Source organism: Babylonia areolata, chromosome 29 (assembly GCF_041734735.1).
Source record: "Babylonia areolata isolate BAREFJ2019XMU chromosome 29, ASM4173473v1, whole genome shotgun sequence".
NCBI classification, from domain to species: Eukaryota; Metazoa; Mollusca; class Gastropoda; order Neogastropoda; family Buccinidae; genus Babylonia; species Babylonia areolata.
Window position 1 is genome coordinate 25073797 of NC_134904.1, and position 20875 is coordinate 25094671.

The following is a 20875-nucleotide window of genomic DNA, read 5'->3' on the forward strand; positions in this document are numbered from 1 at the left end:
ATACAAAACTCGTCAAAAGACTGGAATAAAAGGAGACATTTTTAAATCACTCCAATAAAGCACTTTAAAAAAAAAAATTATAAGTTGCTCATCAATGACTGACAGCACTAGACAACTGGATATAAGGGCAGTTAAGTACTGTGTGAACAAAAAGAAAATGCTTTTGTTATTTAATTGCATTCATCACTTTTCCTCTTTTCAGCTACATGCATTGCAAGATGTTGGTCTACTGTCTGCTTGAAGACACCAAAGCCAAATGGTTGTTTTTGAGAATGTCCTCTGCTGAGCACTATCGACTTTGATTTAACCTTATCCAGACAAGTTACTTGACAGCAATCTGAATATTTTGTTTAAATCCATTTTATGTCGTCTTCTGCTTACTATGAAGAACACTGTTAAAAAACAAAACAAATGATTAAAAAAACAACCCAGAATGTAATGTACAAGCAGTCCGGTCAGAATCCACAGAAATGTCCTGAGTGAACAAAGCAGTGATGGGCATGTTTTGTTTGCTAAGAGAAATGAAAACAAGAGGCATAGCCTTCACAGCTGACATGTGGTTCCTGCTGCACAACAAAAATCCAAAAACACTGACAGTGGAAGTGGGCTGGGATGTTACCAGTACATAACAATCCAAATCATATTTGTGCACACTATCAGAAACGAGTGTATGTGGAACCAATAGTTATGTGCTGGAAACAGAAATGCTATCTTAAGCAGCCCCATCAAATGGCATTTCAATTGATTGACATTTCTTTGTTTTAAAATCAATATATAGATCTATCAAAGTTTCAAACTTTCCCTGTCTTTATCACAACTTTTTAGCTTTGGTAAATCATAACAAAATTAGGAAACACATTTACAGGCTGAATATGCACAATAATCACTCTGGACAAGTCCATTTCTTTCAGACGCTTTCTTGCACCCCAAACAGTACAGAGTGAAGGAACATCACCACCTGTCTGTCTGATCAAGGATGACATAAAAATTTAAAAATTTCAAAGAGTAATGATGATTAAATATACATGTTACTAATTGTCAGAATCTGTTAAAACAAACGCTCATAAATATTATATTCGAAAAGTCTGGACAGTTTCTCAAAATAGAGGCGGAATTTGACAATTGTTTCTATACTTGAAAAAGATTTTATATGCATATGTGTCTGACAAGTTATGGACTGTAATTCAGGTTTGCTGAATTTTGATGGTTGCTCAGAGACATTATGCATTAAGTGATGATGCCAGCACAAGTCTTTCTCTAAATAAAATTTAGCAGCTACTTTCACCTCCTTTCACTGTTATTGTGAATTATCAATCAAAAGTACATGCTCACTATGAATATTAACCCTTTCGCTGCCAGGAAAATAAGATTTAAGTGAAATCTATTTGCCAGGGTTTTTTCACAAAAAACGGGTATAAATTTTCAAAAAATTCTGTGCTCTTTGTTATTGGAGAAAGACCCATAAAAGTATATATTTTCTGAAAGGGAAATGAATAAAGAATACAAAACACATGATGTTTTCCCATTTTATGCATTTTAAGTGACATGCTGTTGTTTTGAAATCAGTGTTTTGTTTTTTGTCACATTTTCAACTTGTTCATTACAAACATTAGTCTGGTAATTTGCACAAAAATATCATTTTCTGGACAAATGGATATCTGCACACACAAAATCATACTAGAACAACCACAATATAAAAAAAACTGAAAAAGAAATAGATGCATTGTGACTTCTGCAAGTGATAATATGGATGTGAGGCCACGCCCCCTCAGTCTCCACCCCCCTCCTCTTCACCCCTCTCACACCGTCACTTCATCAGACCGCGTTGGCTGAGTGCCAAGAAAATAGCTCATTCGGTGCCCTGCTAAAAATTCGGTGACCTGTCGTCTGCTAGAATTGAACAGCCTGCATCACTCACTGATAGTTGTATCTTGGCCACTCTCTTGATTGCTCCCTTTATTTTCTATCAAATCGTCCTATAAATGTTCACCACTTTCTTCTCCTTCGAATTTATGCTCCAATTCTTTCTGAGCATCAGCTAAAGAAAGTAATTTTGGTTGATTTAGTTCGTCACAATCGCATGCCTTGAACACGGAGTCAGTCCGACATTTTGTTGAGCGAGCGAGGAGAGGAGCCAGGCAAAGACTGCGGCCAGTAACCCAACCAAAACGTTCAAATAAAGGACTGCCTTATGACGCAGATGGTGTTTCTAGCTATGAATAGAATCCAGAAAGATTCCCCAAGCTAAAGCTACCAGCATTTTTGTCAAAGAACTGAATGCAAAGCAGGGAAAAGTCAGAATATTTCGATGACGAGTTATCTCGTCATTGTGGCAGCGAAGCATACATGCTTGCCATGATGAGTTATCTCGTCATGCAGGCAGCCTAGGGGTTAATAGGCTTAACGCTGTTTACAGACAAAACGACTATTTGGGCAAATAAAAAGTGCAGAACACAGAAGTCTTTTTAGGTCTAATGTCAAACTTTAAAATGTAATGTTTCAATGACTGAGATCCATCTATTTAGAAAAAAAATTCCCATAGAATATTCAGATTGATGTCTCATTACTTGGCCCAATGCTGCTGTTCCTAGCAGATAAATGAAGCAATATACTTCCATACTAAGCAAAACTTCATATTTGAACAAAAATAAAAAGATAAAATTATAACTATTCAATTTGTCCCTAAGTCAGATAAACGTTATGTCCTGTGCATCAGAAATGGAAATATAATGGTAACCTGACTTTGGAAACACTTTTGGCTTCTTTACAATTTTCCCCCCAAGAAAACAAGTTTGTTAAAATTTACCACAGACACCCCACCCCCACACCCCCATTACCCGCCCTCTCACCCCGCCCCCCTACAGAACTGTTAGAACAAGATTATTACACTGACATAAGCCAAAGACTGGTGAAGGAAGACTCTCTCAAATTCATTTCCTCACCTGTAAAGATGTGGCACCAAATGAGATAAGTCACATGCTAGCACATACATCATTTTTCTACATATTCACAATTGAAGACATTATTCAAACAAAGTCTTATATGACTCATGAGATCTCAAGTCTCCATGAACTTGGATTCCACATACCAAGGTGGGGTTGTCAACTTACTAGCCTTCTGGTTATCATGTCCTAATGAGTGTGTGTATTGAGAACAATCACTTCAGGGAGAAAGATCATGTATCAACTGCATGCATCTATCTAAAATGAATGTTTTGTATGTTGTGCATATCTATTTCAAAATGCATGTTTTTATGTCTCTATGCACTTACACTTGTATGTGATTTTTAATGTACTTGTGTATGAGCTGATACAAAAATGTACACTGTAAAAGAATCAATAAATGATATTGTATAAGTGTGTGGTATAATCATTGTATTACATATTGTATAGTATTATATTGCCATGTCTGGTTTGAACAGAAAGAGACTGGCATAACTCAACACTAACTGTGCTTGAGCATATACGTATAACAGTATACACACAAACACATATGCACACGCACACACACACACACACAAAGAATAACAAAAGGAGTGAATGAAGGCCCACATACAGATGATGACTCTGTCAGCTGCTGTCAGTGTCAGGCCCACTCCTCCCACCTGACAAATGCAACACAACAAAACCATCAAGCAACAAGATTATAATATGAAAAAAATTTAAAAAGGAAAGAAAAGTAAACTCAACTAAGAAAGCGGGCATTCAACCATAAAACATGTCTGTCTGTGAGGTAAACGGCCGCTGGTAACCCCTCATTTTGGCAAACGGTGCAGGCAAGAGTTGGGTCCTTTGAACATTGGTAATGATACATATAATGGTGTAAGCATGCATCAAACGTTAAAAAAACCCAAAAAACAGAAAAAAATGTCCATCAGTAGATAATTTCAGACACTGACATAAACTTTTTTTTTGTGCTGATTTTTATGTTTACTTAAGGTGTTGAAAAGTATAAGTACAAGTCTCGAGCTTCCTTTTTCAGGACAAAGGGACAGGCCTGGGGCTTCCTTGTTTGGAAAGTGTCTGGGTTTGTTTCAATTTTCCTGTTATACATCTGTGTACTAGTTGAATCGGTAGCATAAGTAGCTCTTATAAGTTGTGTACCTTGTGCATGAAGAGAGATACCACTCTTTGTTATTTAATTATTACAGTCATTTTGTGTTGTATATTGGTTTCAATGGATGAATGTTTAGAAAAACAGGGAAAAAAAGAAAGAAAAAGGGATAAAAAGGAAAAAGAAAGGAAATGGCAAAAAATAGGATGGAGGACCCATCTAAAAAAAAAAAAAAAATGTCTGTGAGGTAATCTCAGTTCACGATATGTCCATCATCATGAACAAAAAAAAACATCAGTCGACATCATCATAAAGCACATTCTGCTTTTTTTTTTTCTACCCAGGCGGAGGAGGGAGCATGGTATAATGTTAAAATATCCTATGGTCTAATTGCAAAAAAGACTATTTTGGAGATTCCTGTCAAAACTGACCTGTCACCTGCATGATTTCTTAATTCTCCCATCACTAGTAATGCACAATTCATTCAATATATCCAGTCAAATCAGCTATTTTAAACTGTGTCCAAGTTCAAGTCTTATGGCTTGCTTCCCCTGATTTTAGGATTTTGAGAGCAAGTTTGTGAACTTGGTCGGCAGTGGTGCACGAATAAAGTGCACATAGTAGGAAATAGCTGATCTTTGACTGGTTCTTGGAATGGATATTCATCAAGGTATCAGAACAAGGTCAAAGCCGATATCAAAATTGTGAAATGTGTGTGGTGAGAATGCTTCGAAACGGTGTCGTACATGAACCGTTCGCAATTACATGCTGTTCACAATCAGGCCTACCTATCCTATAAGCTTGCTATGAATTAAGTCTGTTCAGACATGTATAATCATCGTAACTTACCTGTGTGGTGAGCAGAAAGACAGAGTATGAGGAGTTCCTCTGAAACTTCTGCACCAGTTCATCTCTCTCAGTCACACTCTTCACAGTGCCGTCCAGTCGCATCACCTTATGGCCCTGCACAGTACCAGGTCAACCATCCAGGTTTCAGGTCAGAAAACAAAACAAACTTGTAAAGTCAACAGTTTCATGTAACAATATAATAAAGAATGTACTTGAAGGCCAACAACTGTGTAGGATCATGTAAAAATAGCCTTCAAATTCAGACAAGGAAATGTTTATCTTGTAATGAAAAGTAGCTTTAACCAGTTCAGTGCCAGAAAATATTGTTAAAAAGTTCTCTCCCCTTGCCAGGGAATTTAGAGGATTTGGGGGTAATAAATAAAAAAAATTCTAACACAAAAGCTATGGGCGATACAGAAAGAAAGTAAATGTTTTTGTGAAGGAAAATGAGTGTAGATTCTGCTTCTGGGCTTTCCCCCCCCAAATTATGTTGACTGTAGGTAACTGTTCAGGCATGTAAAGTCAAGATAAAATTTTTGTGCAACAAAAAAGTCTGTTTTCACCTCTACATAATGATGTCCATAAAGAAAAGAAACAAAATACAGCTAGAAATAGCAAGCCTATTGTCAGATTATACCTGCAGAAGAAATTAAAACAGGCTGTAAGTTTATGAAAACAAATCACAGCTCTTGCAGACATGTAAGTAAATCACTGTCCTAATAATGACAAAACTGGGTAAAGTCAAGTTAAAAGGTCAATCACAGTCCCAGAAACTGAACTGGCAAGCTTTTTGACAGCAAAGAGCGTTTGCAAGTGAGAGGGTGAAGTTCTCTGATGACATTCACTCCTTTCAAGTTGCACATGGGCCGATTAAAGTGTCTGCTGTGCATCCAGCTTGCCACCTCTTCAAACAAGTCATCCCTCTGATTCAGCGAAAAAAAAAAGCGTTAAAACCAAAACGCATGTGTTTCACGGCCAGTGCAGGTTCAGCACTGCGTTTCGTGAAAATCATGGGGCATTGGTGGTTGTCGATTGCCTTCTGTCTGCTTTGAAATGTGAGTTCACTCTTCCCAAAATCCACGCCCCTTTGATGACCTCTGGCTGGCATTCGACCTATCATCTTACATCACTCCTCTCCCTCTCCTTCCCTTCTTCCAACACTGGCTGCACAAATTCTGTCAGTCATAGCCAGTTGTTCAAAAACGCTGTCTGATTGGATGGACGGACTGAATTACCATCAAATGGGCTGTTAGTTTCATAACTGTCGTTGTCAATCACCTTTGTTTTCAAACCAATCATCAGACAAGAGAGATCCTTCTCCATCGCGAAAGCTGTCCATAATCACAAGCAGAGCTTTCAGAATTGTGTAATTCTGCTGACTGTGACTATTTACTTTACTGTACACAGTTTTCAATGCATTTGTTTGCACATGATGCAACCCCCTTTTCCATGCACGTATCACATGGTCAGTTAGCAAATTATTATGAGTAGAAAGAGGTCTTCTACCTGATTAAGTTCATTTAAATAGTATTTTTACAATCCAGACACATCAAACTAACTGTTCAGTCTGTTTATGTGAACTGAACCAAATTCCAATGAAGGAAAAATCGGAACATATGCAGGACGTCAGTGGACGTCTTATAGGCACTGTGGCAATACTCCCCCCCCACCCCCCCAACATTTTTTATTCAAAGGTTTACATACCAAATAAATATTTCACATTAGGAAGGCACAACAATATAGCGTTCCGAACATCAACCATTCCACATTAAGCATCACATCGGCAGAACAGCAAATATCAATTCAAACATTGATCTGTTTGATATTATAACACACAAATTACAATGAAATTGTAGTAATGACAGTAAACTATCTGTTCTCACATTGCTTCCACTGGTACTGCTAAGCCCAATTCATATCAAAGTAACATAGGTTTAATTATACATAATACAAATCTTAATCTTGTACGATATTTATGTATGGTGCCCATTTCTGCACAAATTTGTTATATTCCATGGATATTCTAAAAACATACTTGTCAATTTCGTATGCCTTTTTAAGATCTTTTATGAACATTAATTTTGTATTGTTGGATTTGCTTTATTGATTGTACATTTGTATATAAAAAATCTGGCTATCATTAAGATATGTAAGAAGCAACCATCAGTTTTTATTTTATTGCCGCACCCAAAGAGCACTAACACATAGTTAAAGATCAAGTCTATCACAGTTTGGACACTTTTCTTTAAAATAGCGTACAAACTCTGTCCAAAACACTTGTACATGATTACATTACCATAGATAGTGTAGGATCGTGTCTTTTTTATCTTTACAAAAATTACATTTGTTGTCTGTTAACACTCCCATATTCCTCAACATAGAATCTGTCACAAGTACATAATAATTAATCTTAATGTGAAACCATTTTTATTTTATTTCTTGTATCTTTCGTGTATTCAAAAAAATATTCTTCCATTCGAGTTGGTTTTCAAAACAATGATTCCAATTTTTACAAGCATTTGGTAGTACTGACTTCCCAATAAATATGTCATAAAATGAATGTGTTCCCTTTGGAGCTTTTATCATAATTCTATCAGCTTTACTGTAATCCACTCTATTCTGATTGTTACTTAATACAATATTCTTTTCTCTTAAGAAGCTTCTAATTGAGCTTATTATACCAAAGTATTTCTTAACTGGAACTGGATTATGAATGATTTCTTGAAATTCATGAAAATTAAAGAATCTTCCATTTTCTTTCACAAGGTCTTTTACAAAATAGACATCATTTCTAACACAATCTTCGAAGCACAAAACTTTGCCCCCAATCTTAAATTTGTTATCAAAAAACAATGGTTCCATCAAAATGTCTTGTTCATCATGTCTATCCACTGTGTCAAAAAATTTTGAATAACTGTGAAAAATGTCTTTCCAAAAAGGGTTTAACATTCGCCCTCCAACTTTCAATGTTACTGGGCCATATTCCTGTAGCATTCCAACCTCTGGGCATTCTTTAAACAATACCTTTTTCCATTTAGGACTAAATGACTGATTACAGATTTTTTTTCAACCATATGAGTTTCAGTGATTTTTATAAATGATGGGATGTGTGGAATATTTATACCTCCATTTTGGATACTGTGCACTGCTATTGATCTTTTAACTTTATCTCTTTTTCTGTCTCATACAAAATCAAAACACATTTTTTGCAATTTTTTAATTCCGTCGTCTGGTGGGTTTGGAAGCATAATCCATAAATATGTTAACTTAGATAATATAAGTGACTTAAGAATAGCTTCTCTTCCTAGTGGTGTAACAGATCTATTCATCCATATATTAAATAGCTTTTTTGTCTCATTGAACTGGTCTGTTATATTTAATTCTGCCATTTTACGTAGGACGTTAGTAAACCACAGCCCTAGGATTTTAAATTGTGGTGGATTCCAGTTCATTTTCAAATTTGGTAGAAACCTAGTATTACTATTACATTTACTTCCCAACCATAAGTTACATGTTTTTTCATAATTTAATTTCAATCCTGAGATAGCTTCAAATTCCCCAAGTACTTTGAAGAGTTCTTCATAAGATTTTTTGTCACCTTCTAGAAAGAAAGAAGTGTCGTCAGCAAACTGGCTTATTTTACATTCTGTCTCTGCAATCCTAATACCTTTTATGTTGTTATCCTCACGGATTTTACAACACTATTACTGTAGATTTTATATTGGTGTAAAATGCTTCTATCCAACAACAAATATCATTACCAAAACCAAATTGTTTTAAAACTTTATGCATATATTTCCAGCTAACTGAATCAAAGGCTTTTTCATGATCTATCAAAACAAGTAGTCCTGGGAGATTTTTCTCTTTCAAATAGTAAATGTCATAAAGAAGCCTTAAATTATCCCCTATATATCATCCTGCAACAAAACCTGTTTGATTTTCATTAATGAGTTTATCTAAAACGGTTTTAATCCTATTCGCAATACACAAAGAGCCTATTTTGTAAGTCATATTCAAAAGTGATATAGGACGCTAGTTTCTGAGATATTCTCTAGGTTTATCTCCTTTTGGTAGGCAGATTATAATGTCTTCTCTTTGTGTAATTGACATATCTTTTTTTTTTAAATCCTTGGTTTGAGGAATGTACTACTAAAACACCTAGCTGTTTCCAAAAAATTTTCAAAAAGTCCACTGTTATTCCGTCTGTTCCTGGGCTTTTACCATTCTTCATTTTCTTAAGTGCTTTGTGTTGCTTCTCCCAATGTTATTGCCCCTTCTATTGCGTTTGCTTCAGTCTCAGTTAATTTAGGTGAAAAACTCACATACCCATCTAAATTGATATCTTTTACTTCACGTTCCTGATATAAATTCTGATAATATTCTTTTGTTTCTTGTAACATGTCTTGTCTTATCTAAAGTTTTTCCATTCTTAGATATAAGTTTAAACATCTGTTTACTAATATAATGCCTTTTCTCAAGAATACAAAAATATTTTGTCACTTTTTCCCTTTCTGCCACCCATCTAGCTTTACTTCTTATCAATATTCCTTGTACTTTTGTTTTTGTAAGATCAACAAGACAATCCTTTTTATCCTGAATTTGCTGTAACTCTTCCTATGATTTACTTATTTTATTTTCCAAAGACTCAAGTTCCTCCTCTAATTGTTTTTTCTGTTTATCTTTTTTTTTTCTCTTAGAACTATATTCCATTGATGTTTTTTTCTTATTTCCATAAAAAGCGTATCTAAGAATAACTGATCTGATATAGTAAAGTGTATTTGTTCTGTAGGAATATTACACACTTCTTGTCTATTATACACTAATGCTGCATATTGCTCTTTTACTCCATTAATTGTATCATTTATGGTCTCAACATAATTCTTATCCCTTAAAAGTGATGAATTGAATTTCCAAAAATTCCTTGTTTTATTATCATTCTTAAATTCTAATTCTATTGAAATAAATGAATGATCACTTCTGTAACTAAACAAAATATTTTTGTATTTGTATTTGTATTCCTTTTTATCACAACAGATTTCTCTGTGTGAAATTCGGGCTGCTCTCCCCAGGGAGAGCGCGTCGCTACACTACAGCACCACCCATTTTTTTTTGTATTTTTTCCTGCGTGCAGTTTTATTTGTTTTTCCTGTCGAAGTGGATTTTTCTACAGAATTTTGCCAGGAACAACCCTTTTGTTGCCGTGGGTTCTTTTACGTGCGCTAAGTGCATGCTGCACACGGGACCTCGGTTTATCGTCTCATCCGAATGACTAGCGTCCAGACCACCACTCAAGGTCTAGTGGAGGGGGAGAAAATATCGGCGGCTGAGCCGTGATTCGAACCAGCGCCCTCAGATTCTCTCGCTTCCTAGGCGGACGCGTTACCTCTAGGCCATCACTCTATCTGTGTCTTTTACATGTGATAAAAAGATTTTCTGAAATTAGAAAGATATCTAGTCTGGCTTGTAGTGGATTTGATCTTCTCCATGTATACCTTAGTGTTTCTGGATTTACTTCTCTCCATATATCTATCAATTCCAGTTCACTTGTCAGTTCAGTAACTTTTTCTTGGGCTTTGGGATTATTAATATGTTTGTAATTATCATAATCAAGTGGTGGGTTCAAAACTAGGTTCCAATCACCTCCTACAATTACGTTTTCAGATTCCAATTGTTTAATTTGACTTTCTAAATCTAAATAAAAATGTGGGTTATCTCTATTAGGTCCATAAATATTAACTAGTGTGATGTCTTTTTCCATAGTTTGAATAATCATAATTAGATAATTTCCAAAAGCATCCCTTATTACAGTTTTAACTTTCAAATCAAAATTATTACTAAACAAAATGGCCACACCTCTGGAATGTGAAGTATATGAAGCAAAGAAACATTCATATCCCCACTCTGCTCTTATCTGTTTCTCTTGTTTACTTACAAAATGAGTATCCTGTAAAAAATAAATAGAATTACTTTTCTGTTTAAGAAACTGAAAGACATCACGTCTTTTTTGGAAGTCTCCTGGGCCCTGTACATTAGCTGAAATTACCAAAATACTAGACATATATGTTAATGAAGAGAGATTATCGCTGTATCTTCCCCTTTATATATGTTCCTGTAAACCTTGTCCATTTTGGTTAAAACAAAACAAAACAAACAATAAAGTAAACTAAAATGCCTACCCGGCACACAGAAACTTACAGTTTCCAACACGTGAAGAGAAAAATAAAAGACAAGAGAGGCAAGGCCTTCAAGACTCACTTGTGATACACTTTAAAAAAAAAAATCTAATTATTAAAATGTGTTCTGTATTTGTTATTATAAAGCTTCGGGTTAAAAGAAAAAGAAAAAAAAAGTCCTAACGGCAGATTCGAACCCCACATGTGTGTGTGCGCATGTGTGTGCGTGCGTGCATGCGTGTGTGAGCGTGAGTGTTTGAGTGAGCTGTCACACTAAATGCACGGGAAGAAAATGATTTCTCAGTGGCCCCTTTCAATATGTCATTGTTTCAGTTTTTCAGCAGGTGCATTCCTATCCATCCGCTTGAAGCAGCGTTATAGCTGAATACTTGTGCACACATATGCATGCATGTATACATATGAATCTACACGTCTACTATATATCTATAGAGAACATACATATACACGCACGCATATATATAGTAACCCACAAAGCAACAAAGAACCAGACTATGCCCCAAACCTCACACACCCACACATACAAAACACGCAGTGAAAAAAATAAAACAAAAACAAACAAAAAAAACTTTGAAGTGGCCTCCCCAGCGCAAGTTGGCAATACTTTTTGTAGGACGTCAGCTGACGTCTTATAGGCACTCAACTGGTTAAAACAGATACACACTCTCAACCAGAACTGTTATGGTGTGCAGTTACTGTCACCAGCACTACCCCTACTGTCTCCCCTCCCACATCCCTTCACTCCCCACCCCACTTTCTCATCTTCCTCCCAACTCCTTCCGTAATCCATTCTCTCAGGTCAAGCCAATGCCATACTATCCTTTACCTCCTGCCCCCTTACACCCTCCATCCCACCTCTGGTCCGCTGTGGTTCTTCACCTTCTGATGTGCCAACACCATGCCCCCCTCCACACCTTTGTATTGTCTCCCTTCCTGTTCCCCTCCCACAGTTGGTTCTTTGAGGTCATGCCTACATCAGGCTCTCTTCCCCCCACTACCAATGACTGTCTTGGTCAGTCGTTTGACACAGTTGCTGTGTCAAGTGTTTGCCGATGCCATGACCAGTTTGCCAGTGTGGCAATTGAGCTCTGTGAGTGTCTGTGTGTGTGCATGCGCACAAGTGTTTGAGAAAGTGTGTGTGCGTATGTGCATGCCTATTTTCTTTTCAATGCAACTCTATGTGAGTTTGTGTGCGTGTATGTGTGATGGTGTATGTGAGACGGTGTGTGTGTGTGTGTGTGTGTGTGTGTGTGTGTGTGTGTGTGTGTGTGTCTGTGCCTGTCTGTGTCTGTGTGTGTCCATGCGCTTCCCAAACAGGATACACCTGCACCTTGTCAACATAAATATTTGTAAGCCATAAAATGGGCAAGGGCAGACCATGCAGAAGAGGGGGAAAAAGTCCACCTTGTTCTTCAGAACTTTCTGAATGATGTCCAGCATCTTGCGTGACTGTGAGAAGATGAGGGCACGGTGTTCCTCTCTTCTCAGCTGGTCCACAAGGGACACCAGCACCCCCATCTTGCCAGCCTCCCTCATCAGCACTTCATCATCAATGCTGTCAATCTTGGTCACCGCACTCTCCAGAGAACTGGCCATCTCCAGCTCATCAGAAACCATTCTGAGGAAAAAGTATCAAAAAATTAAACACATAAGCTTTTTCATCCTGACAAAGCTGCACAGCTTGTCTAGTATATCAACCATCATATGACAGGCACTGATTTATCCTCATAACCTTCAATTGCTTCTTGTCTTACAGTTAAATAATACAAAAATCAACTGAGTAAAATTAAACTGCAACAGAACAGATACACCCATGCAGAGCCACAATCACTGCCCAGCAGCCTTCCTCCTTGCCTGGTGGAGAACACAACCATTATTTCCCTAATCATAACAATAGATGAACATAATCATTTTTGCTCATGAATACAGACTGAACCTGGATAACAGATGTTTACCTGATAGTGTTCTCAAAACAGTTCACCAAGTCTAAGATCCACTGCCAAAGTTACATAAGTTTGCATAATAAAGCTAAATCAGTTATATAATAAAGCTAAATCAGTTGCAGCTGTTCTCTGCCAGGTGGTGATAAAGTCAATGGAAAGCTGTAATGCTAAATATTGCCAACTACCTGGCCTTGCCCTCCCCACATTGGAATACACCCCCCCCCCACCCCCACACACAAACAAATCCCTCCTGCTGCACTGAGACAGGATAGATGACAAACATCCTTATTGCTGCCCGACAGATGGACCAACAGTGGCCACTCACTCCTGTCCATGAAGACCTAGCTGATGGCAGGCCCGGAGGGACAGGAGGCGTGGATGATCACATATCTTTTTCAGTACGGTCAGGGCCACGAGTGGCGACTTGCTGGACACCAAAAGCTGAAACAGTTGGCTGGCTGTCACTCACATGTCTCTGCACATTGCTCATGTCTTGTCTATCCTTATAAAAACATGTGTGCATCTGTTCTATAGTTAACATTTTCATATGTGATATTATACGTGTGTGATATGCAATATCAGACAAGGACGTGTGTGTGTGTGTGTGTGTGTGTGTGTGTGTGTGTGTTCTGTGTGTCTGCTCTGTGTGTGCCTTATTCGTATTAGTTCTGTCAGATTTTTGTTTGTCATTTTGGATGCTCCTCCACAAGGAGAGAACATCACTACAGTGCAGTGCCACATGCTTTCTTTCTCTATCCACAAGTATATGTATTTTACTGTCAAAGAGGATTTTCTACAAAACTTGCCATACTGACCTTGGTTTATCCTCTCATTTGAAAGACTGTCACCCTGACCACCACTCAAGACCCTGTGGTGGGTGGGAATTTGGGGGAGTAAAAATCTGGTACATAAGTCAAACTGGGACCTTCACTTCCTGGTCAGGCAGTCTACCTCAAGGCCAGCTCTGTACACTATGCATGACCATGCATATCTTATGCAAGCTTTTCACTAATATATAAAACTAGCATTAAATGAACTGCTGACTCTACAATAACCTAAACTAATCCTCTATCAGAATCCTCATTGTTAATAACCCACTTGCCTAAACACACCACCTTCAAAGAAAGGTTTTCCTACCAAAATACACATGTTAAAGATCCCATGTATGTCAGCATTCCGTGGGGTACAGAAACAAGAACATCCCAGCATGCATACCCCTGAAAACAGAGTATGGCTGCCTACAAAGAGGGGTAAAAATGGTCTAAAATGGTCTTGCCCACTAGTACATAAGAGTTAAAGTGGGAGTTGCAGCCCACAAACACGGAACAACTTCTATTAATCTATTCAAATCTGGGGAGTTTCTGCTAAAAAATCAATTAAAAAGAAATCAGAAAATCATTCCATTTCTAATTTTTACTGCAATCTGATTGCCGAGTATGATTCTGAACTGAAGCATTGAGGCTGGGCAGCTCTCATTCTGTGAAGCACTTTTCAATGCAGACCAAACTTTTGATACAGGAAAAAGCCAGCCTTTGTGGAAACCTTATACACTTTAATAGAAAATAATTGCAAAACGGTGTATTTCTTGGAGATAAGTGCATGCCAAAACTCCAGTATGTGAAAGCAGGTCTTCATATGAACAGACAAATACTGAAACTGACATAACCTGTCTCCCCTGAAACTGACTTAACCCTGTGCCTAGTTTAAACATGAAAAAAGGCACACACACACACACAAACACCCACCACCCAAACAAAAACAACAACAACAGGGAACTGCTGGCATCCTTGAGTACCTTACCTCTTTGACACTGGCTAGCTCCAGGAAGTCACGATAGATGTTCAGCTGGGTATCAGACAGGTACAGCCACACCACAAAGTCATTCTTGAACATCATCGTTGGCATCCTGCATGCACAACATGTAGACTCAGGCTTGTTTCTTTCTAACTAAATGACCCATCCATGTCAGTAGGTTTTTTGTTGTTGTTGTTGTTGTTTTGTGTGTATATTTTTGTAGATGTAAATACTCATGGAATATTTCTACAACCAATATTGACTGTCAAGTTCAATTTGCAAACTGGCGAAATCACAAAAATATAGCAACACATCTAATCAATTCTTATTTTTTCAAGCTAAAAGATACATACGTACAACATAAACTACAAAGACGTTCATATTAAGTGGAAGACAGCAAAAACTTTTCCTGGATTTGCTACCACTTTCAGTTTCTACACTGGTTGAGCAGTCATTTCCCTCCTTTTCACATTAATTTCAATTTTACCAAGAATTCCATATGAATTAATGCCATGAACTTTTCCCAGTGACAAATGAACAGGATTTTCACTTACCTGATACTCTTTTCATGCGGGTTGCCAGAGTCTTCTGCCCTTTTCTCGTCTTCTTTTATTTCCGCTTTTGTGCGGCGCATAAAGAATGGATCAATGATTTTCTTCAAGCTTTGCACCATTTCTAGCCCAAGACGTTTTTCTCCCCCTGTTGCATCTCGTTCTCTTGCCTATAAATATCAGGTCAGAAAAAATGAGCAATATATTTTGAAATTTCCACTCTGATATTAAAGATTTATGCATCCTCACATTAGAACACACATTTTAGCAGCATCACAAATGTGTGATATGATGTAACACGATTACTGTCCACATCAATAAAGAATTCAATTTCCAAAATACACAAAATGAAAAGATCTTTTTCTAAATATAAAAGAAATTTTCTCACAGAAGGAATCTTCAACATGAAAACATCTTTTGATATCATTGTGTGTAACAACAAAGTTCCACTCCATTTCCTGTTTTGTCTGTTCACTTGCTCTCATGCTGTGTGTGTTGAGAGTGTATGGCCCAAGTATGTATGTGTGGTCTGTAGTCTACACATAAACAGATTACCATTTGTTTTTCAATTCTGGGGTTGTCTTTTTTTTCCCCCATTTCATTGCCTATGAATAAGTATTATCTGGCTCTTCATTATTTCTTTTGTATTTTCATCTTCTCACTGACTTTATAGTTACAGCAAACACTTAGCAGGACTAAGTTCAGACTAAGTTTCCATAAATTTGTACATCTTTTCTGAGACAAAGACCAGCAATCACTTAATCATTAAAGATACAAGCAATTAGTACCAAATAATTGCTTTCATCTTAGTTGCACACAATCCTATCTTAAGCACAATGAAGAATAAGAGTTCTGGAGAACACACACACACACACACACACAGATAGATATTAATATTTACCCTGATAATTGGATTTTCAAATTCCATCTTGAATGTCCGTAGAGTGCCTAGCAAGGACCCTTGGTGCACATAATCAAACAAGGTCCACAATTCCTGAAAGACAAAATGCAAATTTACATATAATTATGGGCAATCAAAATATGAAATTATTTCAAGGACAAGCTCCGTGTAAAGCATCTGGGTTGCTGTCACTGAAATTAGAAAAGAGGAGGTACAAATTGTTTCATAAATGAATTGACTTTGCTTTGGATTGTGTGGAAAGCTATTTCATACTTTCCTTCTATCTTTCTGCTGGTTTGCCCAAGCACAGAGGAGACAGTTGTAGTCCTTCAGCCAGCCCCTCAAATTAAGGGGGTCGGTACCACTCATAGTGGCAAGTGTTATCATATATTTTTGGAATCGTCTATGTCCCTAGATGTCAGAAAATCATGATAATGTTGTGAACGTGGCAGCTTTCTGCCTGTTATCACGTGATTTCTAACCCCACCCTACCGCGTCGAGAACGCGCACCGTGATCAAGCTCTGTTCTCCCAGAGCCTAAACCATTGAAGATAGAAAAACTATTATTGAACAAAAAAGATGTATAATAGCATGCTAAACAGCTTTTGTTCTTATGAGTATATCAAATTATTATTTGTTCGTGAAATGTAGTGGCGTTTTGAGGATTTCATGACATATTCACACAAAATTCGGCATGTCGTCTTTTGTCAAAGCTAAATCGTTAGATATAGGAAGACACTTTATGAAGCAAAACGAAGCGCATGGGACTTGTGAACAACTTTTATTCTCATAACACTATCAAAATGTTGATCGTTTTGGAAAAGCAATCACTTTTGTGAGTGTCATCAAAGATTACACAACACGACAAAATTCTCAGTTTGTGTTCTGCTCTGCCTAAATGGTTGCAAAGAAAAAAGTATTACTATACAAGAAGATGTAGAATAGCACGCAAAACAACTTTTGTTCTCATACATTTATCAAAATATTAATTCGTTCATGAAATGTAGTGCCGTTTTGAGGATTTCATGACAAAATTCACACAAAATGCGCCACTTCGTCTTTTGTAAAGGCTACCTAGTAAGATATAGGAAGACATATTTAGAAGCAAAACGAAGTGCAAGGGACTTGTGAACAACTTTTATTCTTATAAAACTATAAAAATTGTTAATGGTTTCGGAAAAATCATGGCTTTTGTGAGTTTCATCAAAAACTACGCAACACGACAAAATACTCAGTTTGTCCAAGTCGGTGTAATGCTCTGCCTAAATGGTTGTAGATGTAAATATACAAGTAACGCTAAACAACCAGATGTAGAATAACACGCTAAAGAAAAATTGAGCAGAAATAGATGAAAGTCAAAGTAAAAGATATTGCATTTTGACCGTGGGCACACATGCAAACTGGGGGAGGGGCAAAACAGAGAAAATACTTGAAGAGCTAAATCTATTAAAGGTAAATCAAACTGCAACGTTTGTTTTTATCATTTGATATGTGAAATTATCGCACATTCTTATGATTTAGGGATTAACATAAAGAAAGTAAAATCTATATTTTTCCTATGTTTGTGTCTGTTTCAGACGGCGTCAGAGGGCAGTACTGACCACCAGAAGTACTTCTGATTGATAAGGATCCAGTACTATCATGGCAGAGCTTCCACCTGAAGGAAGACCCGGATTAAAGTCTTCAGCTGACCAGTGACTCATCCACTAACAGACTTACAAATGTGATGAAAATGAGTCTGACTTCTCCAAATTCATTCCAATCATGGGAAACTGCTTGAAGCGCCTAAAATAGGGAATCATGCACCTGTGCTGGATGCTGCCAAGACGGTAGTTGGTATGGAAGTACCAAAAATAAAATGCCATATATACTGCAGAACTGTCTTCACTGTGAAACATACTTTGAACAGCCTGAAAAGAAAAGCAGAGGAACCAGTTCAACCACGTGAGGAAGCTTCGCAGACAAAGTGGCAAAGTCGAGGCCCATCTTCTACTTCAAGAGTTCTTCGAAAACAATGTATATTTTGTGAAAAGTCTTCGAAGTATTTGTAAAAATCTAACGCAAGAGGACAGTTAAATACAGGCAAAAGAACTTCGTGTGGGTAAAACCCTACGTGACATTGCTGTGAAAAAATGTGACACCAAAATAACTGCTGTGACAAGCAGAGACGTGGTAGCAGCTGAGGCACAATACCGTCGGACATGCTACAAATTATACACCAAAGAAACATATATAAGAAACATGTAAAGACAGGTTGCCAACTCAGAAAGAGGCTGATGAGGAAATGCCAGATGATGAAGAAAGGACATATCAGAACGCAGAAGATGCATCGTATGCCTTGCTTTTCAAGCACATCAAAGAAGAACTAATGGCACAGCCAGACATCATTCCTCTAGTGTCTCTTACTGAGAAGTTGAAGATGTTCATGTCAGTGAATGGTATCAAAGACGTCAAAGATTCCACAACTAGATACATCCGTAGAAAGCTTGAGATTAGATTTGGTGAGGAGCTGGTTATGTTTCCAGATGAAAATGGAAAGATTTTAGTGATGCCAGTCACTCTCAGTCCCCACGAACTTGGCCCAATGTATCAGGCACTCAAAATACAGCTGGCCTTGTGGAAATCAGACAGCTCATCGACTGACAAAGTGTTGGATAAAGCATCTCTGCATCTTTGACAAGCAGTGAAAAATTCGCAGAACAAGTCACCATGGCCCATCAGCCCCTCAGATTTGGACACAATGGAATCTGTTTGACCCGCTGATCTGAAATGCTTCCTTCTGGCACTCATTACTGGTGATCCAAACAACGAGAACCCATCAACCAGGAATCGAATCCTAATTGACTCGTTTAACCAAGACATTGTGTTTGCTGTAAGTCATGGGCAACAGAAGACTCCAAAACACATCCTTTTGTAATATGGTCTGAAAAGTCTTACTTGAAACGTGGAGCTGATCAGAACGTTGAACAGGCTAGGACATGGAGTATCATATGAACAGCTTGAAGAGAACGACACAGCACTGTGTCTACAAAAGATAGCAGATTCCATCAACAAGAGAGTGATTCTTCCCAGGAGCAATGTCACGTAGGGTTTTATCCACACGAAGTTCTTTTGCCTGTATTAACTGTTCTCTTGTGTTGGATTTTTTTCAAATACTTCGAAGACTTTTCACAAAATATACATTGTTTTGGAAGAACTCTTGAAGTAGAAGATGGTCCTCGACTTTGCCACTTTGTCTGCGAAGCTTCCTCACGTGGTTGAACTGGTTCCTCCGCTTTTCTTTTCAGGCTGTTCAGAGTATGTTTCATAGTGAAGACAGTTCTGCAGTACCTATGGCATTTTATTTTTGGTACTTCCATACCAACTACCGTCTTGGCAGCATCCAGCACAGGTGCATGATTCCCTATTTTAGGCGCTTCAAGCAGTTTCCCATGATTGGAATGAATTTGGAGAAGTCAGACTCATTTTCATCACATTTGTAAGTCTGTTAGTGGATGATACACTGGTCAGCTGAAGACTTTAATCCGGGTCTTCCTTCAGGCGGAGCTCTGCCATGATAGTACTGGATCCTTATCAATCAGAAGTACTTCTGGTGGTCAGTACTGCCCTCTGACGCCGTCTGAAACAGACACAAACACAGGAAAATATAGATTTTACTTTCTTTATGTTAATCCCTATATCATAAGAATGTGCGATAATTTCACATATCATACCTGTATATTTACAACTGCAACCATTTAGGCAGAGCATTACACCGACTTGGACAAACTGAGTATTTTGTCGTGTTGTGTAATTTTTGATGAAACTCACAAAAGCCATGATTTTTCCGAAACGATTAACATTTTTATAGTGTTATGAGAATAAAAGTTGTTCACAAGTCCCTTGCGCTTCGTTTTGCTTCTAAATATGTCTTCCTATATCTTACTAGGTAGCCTTTACAAAAGACGAAGTGCCGCATTTTGTGTGAATTTTGTCATGAAATCCTCAAAACGGCACTACATTTCATGAACGAAATAATATTTTGAAAATGTATGAGAACAAAAGTTGTTTTGCGTGCTGTTCTACATCTTCTTGTATAGTAATACTTTTTTCTTTGCAACCATTTAGGCAGAGCAGAACACAAACTGAGAATTTTGTCGTGTTGCGTAATCTTTGATGACACTTACAGAAGTGATTGCTTTTCCAAAACGAACAACATTTTGATAGTGTTATGAGAATAAAATTTGTTCACAAGTCCCATGCGCTTCGTTCTGCTTCATAAAGTGTCTTCCTGTATCTAACGATTTAGCTTTGACGAAAGACGACATGCCGAATTTTGTGTGAATATGTCATGAAATCCTCAAAACGCCACTACATTTCACGAACAAATAATAATGTGATATACTTATAAGAACAAAAGCTGTTTAGCATACTATTATACATCTTTTTTGTTCAATAATGGTTTTTCTATCTTCAATGGTTTAGGCTCTGGGATAACAGAGCTTGATCACGGTGCGCGTTCTCGACGCGGTAGGGTGGGGTTAGAAATCACGTGATAACAGGCAGAAAGCTGCCACGTTCACAACATTATCATGATTTTCTGACATCTAGGGA

The 20875-nt window shown here is 37.5% G+C and overlaps 1 protein-coding gene across 1 annotated transcript in view; it reads right to left on the reverse strand.

Moving 5' to 3' along the window:
• Window positions 1-20875, reverse strand: part of LOC143302257 (DNA excision repair protein ERCC-6-like) — a 139389-nt gene that overhangs the window by 70520 nt on the left and 47994 nt on the right. The window contains exons 7-13 of the mRNA XM_076616847.1: window positions 16283-16375; window positions 15385-15551; window positions 14837-14942; window positions 13362-13477; window positions 12498-12711; window positions 4903-5016; window positions 3556-3604 (exon numbers count right to left, since the gene is read on the reverse strand). Coding sequence (XP_076472962.1) covers window positions 3556-3604; window positions 4903-5016; window positions 12498-12711; window positions 13362-13477; window positions 14837-14942; window positions 15385-15551; window positions 16283-16375 — 859 coding nt within the window. The remainder of the gene's footprint in view (window positions 1-3555; window positions 3605-4902; window positions 5017-12497; window positions 12712-13361; window positions 13478-14836; window positions 14943-15384; window positions 15552-16282; window positions 16376-20875) is intronic.